Source organism: Geospiza fortis, unplaced genomic scaffold, assembly GCF_000277835.1.
Source record: "Geospiza fortis unplaced genomic scaffold, GeoFor_1.0 scaffold111, whole genome shotgun sequence".
Lineage (NCBI taxonomy): Eukaryota > Metazoa > Chordata > Aves > Passeriformes > Thraupidae > Geospiza > Geospiza fortis.
Window position 1 is genome coordinate 3,497,582 of NW_005054321.1, and position 9,159 is coordinate 3,506,740.

Consider the following 9,159-nt stretch of genomic DNA (forward strand, 5'->3'; position numbering starts at 1 on the left):
TTATGGAAAAGTATTTCTACATCTTCTATGCAGTCTGCATTACTCTTCCAGCACACAGGCAGCCAAATGTATCCTATAACTAATTAGAACACACTTGGATACAATACCAAAGTCTTTTGTCCCTTGAGTAAGTGAAATCCTGGACATGAAAATTCAGTGCTGAGAGGCAAAAAAGTTACAAGAGAGATATTCCCATATGTTGGAGAAATTTTCCATGGCAAAAGTAGCTAAATGTCTCACTCAGATAAGAGATAAATTGGAATAAACAGCTGTCAGTGTTAAATAAATATCCTGGATAATGTGCAGGACAGAAATAACTACAGCATCGTCAAACTCCTTTCTTCACTTTATTTAGCTGCTCTTGCATGTAGATCCCAAGCTTTCCACTGCTCCAGTTAGTGAAGCATTTATTTTTGAGTCAGCTGCATTTCTTAAGACTGTAACAACGAAAGGCATTTCCTGAGAAACTGCAAGGATGAGCAGCAAGAAAGAACAACAGCTAACGACATATGGGACCCTTGTAGTGCTTTTTATCTTGCAAGTTCAGATTTTTGGTTTTGATGTTGATAATCGACCTACAACAGATGTCTGCTCAACACACACAATTTTACCTGGACCAAAAGGTGAGGAATTATCAGGTTGCTAATGCTGAGACCAGTACTGATAAAGGCTGATTTTTTATCAGTGGAGACTTGGAGGGCTTGTGGCATGGGCTGGGCATGAAAGATGTGAAATATTGCAGACTGTACAAACATCTAGTAAACTGTAACTGTAATGGGGGGGAAATGGAGAAGCAAGGAGATTTAAATTTTCATTTCTTTAGTTTCAGGAACAGTGTCACATTTTCATATAAGTTAGAGCTATCTTTTTGCATCTTTCCTCAGCTACACAAATCTTGTGTTTTTTCTTGTGCTCATCACACAATGAAAACAGCTAACAGACACAAACTGAGGGACTTGTTTAAAAGTAGGCACCTATTGTGAGCTGTTAATGGTCTGCTTTGCATCTACAGATAGGGAGAGATACACAATATTTAAAATTACTAAACTGCCATTATTTTCAAATGTTTATTTGTAAATACATCTCTGCTACATTCATCAGACCTGATCCAGTAGCTCTTGTTGAATTAAACAGGACCTTTGCTAGAGATTTTAACAATAACTAGATCAACTCTGGCATGTACAGGTCTTTTATCTTCGAAACACTTTGCAAATATCCGAAACCAAATTTTCTGCATTAACTTACTTTTTCTGTAAGACAACTAATATCAGTGGAGTTGCCTGAAGGGTATCTTATTAGGTCCATGACATACAAATCTATCTTGCAGTGACAGATCTAAAATATATATTCCACACCATGGCTATTGCAGTTTCAAACTATTGCTTTCTTTTTAGTAATTCATTGTATTTTTCTATAGGCTACAGACTGAGAGGAAAAAAATGCAGCTGATTTAAATTTAAAGCAGAAAAAATATTATCAAGTCAAGAGCACTGCTACAGACTCATTTGTTTTTATGATGGATTATTCAAATGCATGTTGCTTAAAGGACCATTTTTAATCAGGAAATTAATTTCTTTATGATTAAAATCCAAGCTTAAATTTTTGCTGCCACAGCATATATGCAGAGAGATGTAATGATCCCCAAGGGAGCTAGTGGGTGTTGGTTTAGTTAGTATCTAAGTAATGGCAGGCTGGAGAACAAAGTTTGACAGAATTGTGTTTAACAAGTCACAAGGCTAATGAGGGGATCTCATGACAACACAGAGTACCTGGGACTCCAGCTGGCTTCTGTGGTCTACCTTGTATAGGGAGCATTTGAAGGGTAGATATTATTATTCTTTGTAAGTGCAGTACTGAGAAAATCAGGATTTAGTCATTAACAGTCCTATTTTTCCTGGCTGACATCACGACAGAAGATGAGACCAGCAGTTTATTGGCACGGCTCAATCTACTACTTTAGATCAGCATCCCCAAGATCCATGGTTGGTAGAAGGAGTATTGAGTATAAATCACTGCCAAATTACTAGCTCATATGCACTGCAGGTCATCAAATACATTTTGGCGACTATGTGATATGATCCTATAAGATTAATTTCAGTTCCTTCCAGAGCTGAGCTCATCCAGGACAGTTACAAGTAGCCCTTAATGGCACTGATTGTTCCAGCTTCCAGTCATCAGGGCAATTAAAGACCAAGCAGGCTTAGTGTATTAACTACCCTGGTACTTCTCAGGCATCTCTTGTAGCCAAGCATGAAAAATGCTTACCTAATATGCCAGAAGAAAGTCTGTCCTGCTGTCAGTTTTCCTTCATCCATCTAATGTCTATGACATGATCCCAAGCTTATGATCACAGCCATAGGCAGAACTTTACTGTTTAAACTCTAAGCTTGATAACAAGCAAGCCTCTGACTTTTGCTGCTGTAGTTTTTTTTCCCCTGTGCTACATCTCTTGTGTCCCTTTGTCCATTGTTCTCTTTAAAATGGGTTTTGACTCATTCTGCCCCTCCCATCAAAAACAAATTTTAAAAAAGTAAAAAAAAAAAAAAAGTAGAGATTTTCAGTGTTCATAACTAGTGATTCTTGATGTTTGACCCAAGGTGTTAGGAAAAACTTGGTCCTAGCTGGGCTGTTGTGGCACAGAGACTGAAAACTTACATCAGCTAACACTGATTCACAGCTGAGTAACTGGGGCAATAATGACCATGCTTTGTACTTCATTGACTTCTTGAGTCCAAAGAGAACCAAGTAATGAAGAATAAATGAAACAATGATTTTTCCAGGGCAGCCAGGTTATTGGCCTAGCAAAAGTAGTCATGGCCCTATTCCTTACTTTCTACCCTTCCAAGCCTGCAAGCAAAGCAGGCTGGCTGCTGCTGAGAAAGGGTCTGGGACTGTGGGGAGGCAGCAGCTGACGCAGTGAGAGCAAAGGCACCAGCTGTTGTGGCTCTGGCAGCATCAGGAGGATCAGGCTCTGCCCCCCTGGACTGTGCCTTTGAGGGGTGTCCCAGCTCTGACCTTTCTTCCAGCCTGCTCTCCCCTGGAGACTGCAAGCTCTGATCTGCAAAGGAAGTTTTAAGTGGGCTGCTGACATAGATGAGACGGGAGTTGATCTGCTATGAGTAAATCAATAAGCAACAACATGAGGGTAGAAACAAGCAGAGGATGACCCAAAACTCTGACTTCTGAACTCCCATTAAGTATGTGAGCAGGGGCTGGCACTGCAGAAGCTGTTTTCACATGGATTCATGGGCTCAGCACTTCAGAAGACTGACTCTAGATCTTGCTATCTGTCCCTGATCCCAGTTCATTTTCTTTGAAATCCAGACACAAGAACTTTGAAAATCTTGAATCAGATCCAGGTTGAGAAAAGGATGAAATTTGAAGAGCACCGGGAGTTTCCCATAGCAGTTTAGATGTAAAATGTTTCTTTATCATTATTTCTGACAAATGATGCTTATAAACTCTGTGACATTGGCTGGTACCTCAAAATAGCATTTACTGTGGTCACCAGTAAAGCTGTCCATCTCTCAGCTTTAATTGTGCTTACGCAGTTCCACTCCTGGAAAATCTCAAACCCTTTCAGAAACCAGATATGTTGCTATCCACGTTGCCTTCCAAAAATACAGAACGCCTTACCACATCCTATAGCTGTTCAAATCTATAACTAAATTTCCCTCCTAGTGCCTCATTTTTGATCTGAAGAGTCCTTTAATTTCAACACATAATTCTATTTTTCATGGCTTCTAGAATTCCTCGTTTTAACACAGAGTAAATTTCTGGAAATTATCAGCCTGAGCTACAAAGCTCAGGGGACTTACATACATAAATTCAAGAGATAGAGGGTCTGTATTTCTTACCAATGGCAGTCTGATTCCTCACTGAAGCCACCATAATTCATGGGTCTCTAAGATCACGTCAGAATGGCAGCAGAAGAGGCTGGGAAAATCAAATCATGCAGACCAAGTTAAAGGAGAATCAAGAATGATTGAAATTATTTCTGTGTTATTAAAGAAATAATGTATATTCCATTCATGCACAAACGTCCACACTTTCAAATAATACAAGTCAGCAGAGGTTCACTGAGCCAACTGGAGGCTTGGGTATGCCTTGTGCAATGCAATATGAGAGGAGGGTGTTTCTAATGAAGTCCAATTTATAAGTAGAAAGGCAATCAGAGAAGTCTTTTTTTTTTTCTTTAAGATTTTTTTTTTAAAGAAGGGAAGGGCTTGCATTGTCTAATTTGAACCTGGATGAAGAAAGATAATCTGTGTGTGTGTAAGAATGGTGCATATGTAAGAGCCCTGCATGTTCCTACAGGACACCTGGGAATGTGACCATGGGTGCAGTTTCACACTACAGCTGAACATGCTACTCAGCTCTCAGGTTTTCTGACAAAAAAGGGAGGCCAAACATCTTTTTCTTCCACTCTGACCATGTGGTCCCTGCTTCACCTGTGCTGGCTCAGCTATTTCACAGACTCACAGAATATTCTGAGCTGGAAGGGACCCACAAGGATCGTTGAATCCAACTCTCACATGAATGGCCCATGTAGAGACTGAACCCACCATCCCAGCATTGCCAGCACCAGGCTCTGGCCAAACCAGGCTCTGCACTGAGCTGATTCAGCTCACTCACTAAAAATGTCTATCTGCCTTATTGATATTCCTCTGTTTAGGGAGATGAATTTCTTCCAAATAGGGTGAAAAGAATGCTCAACATCAGGCAGAGGGAAGGGAGGCATACAGGACAGTGCTGGGAACTGAGGGGAGGAGGAAGGACAGGGAGGGGAACAACACGTCAGAGAGGCAGCTGATGTCAAGAAATCCTGTCCTCACTAGCCAAATGCAGCATGAAAGCAAGAATGCACAGTTATGGGAAATTTGCTAAGGATCTAAATGACACTGAAAGTGAAATCAGAGGAAATTTTGAGTCTTTCCATTGACGTAACTGTGACGTGCTCATCCATTGGAAACACAAACAGGGCTGTGTTTGCTTATTTCTTAAAGTCTGTGACTCCCTCTAGTGACAAACCCTCTCGGCAGATATTGTGCATGCCCAAGTGCTGCAAAGGCTCTTCCTGCTCAGGGTCGTTCAGTGTCCCGAGCTACACAGCTAATCCTGTGAGGTTCTTCCAGGAGGGCAGGCATTCAGTTGCTTCTGTAGGGTTCTCAAGGCTTCAGAATTATGCTCATCTCCTTATTCTTTCAGGTTGGATAAGGAGAGGCAGAAATCACCTGTACTCTTCACATTCAGTCTCTGGAGGTGGGGAGGGTCCATCTGCCACCTCAGGTGGGACTAAGAGCATGACACATGGAGCTCAGCAGAACTGTGTCACACACGTAACAAATTCCATACAAAGCCTTTGTGGTAGGGCATTGGCTGTGCCTAGGAATGATAAATGCATCTAAGGCAAACAGTGCAAAGCTGCTTGCCTTGCTTGAGAATACCACCATGTGGTATCCTTATCAAGATTAAAAGAAAGATTCTCATCCTTCCCCGCTCACATCAAATTAACCATTTGGCCCAGGGCTTTTCAAAGACTTTTTGGCTGGTAGTGGAATTTTTTCGGTTTAGAGTATCTGGTGTAGGAGGACAACTGTGCTGTAGCCCAGCATAAGTGATGCTTCTGTCATTTGAAAAGGTGGGCATGTCCTGGATTCTGGAGCGAGACATACCTGCAAAAGAGAGGATGAGAGAGCACTAACATTTCTGTAGTATTTAGCTGACCTGAGGCCGTGGCACACCAGCACACCTGACAAAGTGGTCCCAGGGAGTCTCTCAGCACAGCTCCAAATGTGCTGAGAGCTACTCATGCATAAGCCCAGTTCAGAGTCTCCTCTCAGCCTGCAGAGGTGCCCTCAGCCTGATGCAGATAAACATGGGCTCTGAAACCCCCAGGAATTACACCCAGGTTCTCCAAGAGCCATGGTCAGCCCTTGACCACAAGACTTGGAGAGTCACTAAATAACTGTGAACTTGAAAACATCCTAAGTTCATTAATACAAACTAGATTAATTGCCTACAAAAGATTCATCAGGGAAATCTAAGTCACTTAAAGGTCAGTAAATTCTTACTAATTAAATTCTTACCAAAGGTAACCTCTCAACATTTAGTTATTTAGTGTTATTTAGTCAAATTCCAAAAAAGAGAGAGCCCCTTTCAACTGCCTAAAAATCCTGCTGGTAATTGGACCTTCAGCATTTTCCTGAGCTTGTTTACAGAAGGTCTGCAGTTCCCTCTCAATTACAATTTAAATTTTCTAATGGCTGCAAAATTTACTTACTTCTTATGGCTTGTGCTCTTCTGCCTTGCACAGTCCCAAGCTGGAAGAGTCTAGTTATTTACTGCTTCAGGCATTTCTTTTAGCAATCTGGTGTTTCATATCTGTGACACACAAGAAACCAATCACCTTGAGGAAATGCTAACAAGGCTGAGAAATAGTCTTACTTCAGTTAATGACTCCAAGTGCTTCTTCACCCATGCTTCGAATGCCAGTGCATTATAATATCTGACATCTCTGCAAACACAGTTTTAAAGTGACAATCTGCTAATTAGGTTAAAATTTAACCTGATACTGCCCCAAGTGCAAGGCAGCACGGAGGAGAGATTAACCTCTAGGTATAGATAACAAGCATATGAGGTCAGGGATCAGAAAATTTGTGTTGCACAAAGCACAGTACTACAGAACTCAAAAAACCAGTCCAGAGTACTAGCAGAACATATTTATTTTTTCCCCTGGAAGATTAAAAAAAAAAAAAAAAGGTGCCTAATGCAGTGGGATGGCTTGTCCACATGAACTCTCAGAGGACAGGGAGGGATACTTATGTTAAACTAGAAATAAAGCCAATTCAGCCCCTGCCCAAAACAGTCGGCCAGCCTGTCTCCCCTACTTGGTTGCAAATCATAGCAAGACCACAAGAGGGAAGCACAACCCAAGAGTTCACCTTTCAGTCCAAAACTTGAGATCACAGCGCGCAGCAGCTCAAGGAGGACACAGAACGTGCCATATCAGCAGGTACTGGGCTTAATCTAGTCTTAAATTAACAATAAAATGGTATCACTAACTAATACTCTTTGTTTCTACCCTTGTTTTGTAATGGCCTACCTATTCTCAGATGACAGATGGGGAGAAAAGCAGGATTGCCCTCTCTTACAGACAGGCAAATTATTGTGCTTCCCATTTTCCTGGATATGAAAAGTAAGACAGAGTGTGGCAGGCTTCTTTACACCAAGATGAAACAGATGATGGAACTTATTTTCCTCTCCCTTAGGCTTTTAGAGGTCTTAAGCAAAAATTTGGATCACATAAGGTGTTAATAAAAGTTGAGGCACTGCCCGACCTCTGGAAATCCCCAGAACAAACTTTGCCACACCCTTTACTCCTCTCACCTGTCAGCTCTCAGGCTAATGGCCCGTACAGGACAAAGTAGCTTCAACTTCAGCAGCCCTAGGTGTGAAAATCTTGTTCCAAAGTCCATCAGGAAAAGTCACTGGATCTTTCGTGGCTCAAAATGTTGAAACTGAGACAGGAATAAAACACCTTTAGAAAGTAATTACAGCTTCTCCACTTGTATATTGACTTTCTTTCCTGGGTTCTATTTTTAGGATTAACTATTTCACAAATGAGAAAGAGAGGGATGGAGGGAGGAAGGGAGGAAGGAAGGCTCTTGCACAGAGATCTTCCTTCTGCAGCAAACAACAGTACTTCCATAGCTTTAACTCTACAGAGCAGCCTGCAGAGACTGTAACTGGCTGATCTGAGAAAGGTGAGAAGGACTGCCAGGATGACAAGCCCTGGTTTGGAAGGGTAGCAGGAATATGGTTTGTTTTCCACAGGCCAAGGAATCTCCCTCAGCAGCTTCTATACCAGACCCAGAATTACAGCTTTTTTTTTACACAAAGGAATTCATTGCACAGGGAAAGGCTGGACATGAAAAGCCTCCCCCATCTCCCTTCCTTGTCACAGAACACAGTCCATTTGTGAAATATTGCCATGTTGCATTTCTAGTCAAGATTCATCCAGCCTTTCCAGTCTTTGGATCATGCACTGCCTCCTTTCTATTGTCACACATATTTCCCCCTGTATGGGTTTGCAGATGATGATGAGATCAGCTCTTAACCTGCTCCCAAACTGTCCGTTCACAAGCCCCTTATCAGCATCTGGAAACTTTTCTGAATTTCTGAACTACTGAAAAGTGACTTTTGCACTTTCACAGGGGTTTCATGCATAGATTTGGAAAGAACAATTTCCTCTTGTTAGCATTGAAGTCAACAGCAAAATTAAACCATGAATTCTCTAGCTCTGTTTGATGGTCAGTAGAATCATAAAATCATAGAATGGTCTGGGTTGGAAGGAACCTTAAAAATCATCTAGCTCCAATCTCCCTGCCATGGACAGAGACACCTTTCTACTGGACCTGCTTGCTCCATTCTGCCTTGCCTTGAACACTTCCAGGGATGGGGCATCTGCAACTTCTCTGGGCTCGCCATCCTCACACTATGGAATTTCTTTCTAATATCTAACATAAATCAATTCTCCTTCAGTTAAACTCATCCCCCCTTGTCCTGTCCCTACATATCCTTGTAAAAAGTCTCTCTCCATCTTTCTTGTAGGCTCCCTTCAGGTACTGGAAGGTTGCAATTAGGTCACCCCAAACCCTTTTTTTCCCAGGCTGAACAAAACCAAATCTCTCAGCTTTTCCTCGTAGGAAAGGTATTCCATCCCTCTGACCAACTTTGTATACTCCTCTGGACTTGCTCCAACAGGTCCATGTCCTTTTTCTGTCGAGGACCCCAGAGGTGGATGTAGCACTTCAGGTGGGGTCTCACCAGAGCAGAGTGAAGGGGCACAATCACCTCCTCAACCTGCTGCCCACTCTGCTTTTCATGGAGTCCAGAACAGGTTTGACTTTCTGGCCTGTGAGTGCACATTGCCAGCTCATGTCCAGCCTCCCATCCACCAGCACCCCCAAGTCCTTCTGGGCAGGATGGGAACCCAGTAAAAGCAAGCATCCTTTCATCAGCTCCAGCTCAGACCCACAGCTTCAGCTGAATATTTCAGGAGCTTGGCTTTTAGAAAGATACACTAGCTTTTACAGTATTTTTAAGACCTAGTGAAAAGAGAGATGTTTAAAATTTATATTGCTGTCTGCTTTTAGA

At 42.0% G+C, this 9,159-nt stretch overlaps 1 protein-coding gene across 1 annotated transcript in view; it reads left to right on the forward strand.

Annotated features, from left to right (window-relative positions):
- The first annotated feature begins 322 nt into the window (after positions 1 to 322).
- The window catches only part of COLEC10 (collectin subfamily member 10), a 17,457-nt gene continuing 8,620 nt past the window's right edge, over positions 323 to 9,159 (forward strand). Inside the window, exon 1 of the mRNA XM_005420694.2 lies at positions 323 to 623. Within this exon, the coding sequence (XP_005420751.1) occupies positions 476 to 623 (148 nt within the window). The 5' untranslated portion in view covers positions 323 to 475. The remainder of the gene's footprint in view (positions 624 to 9,159) is intronic.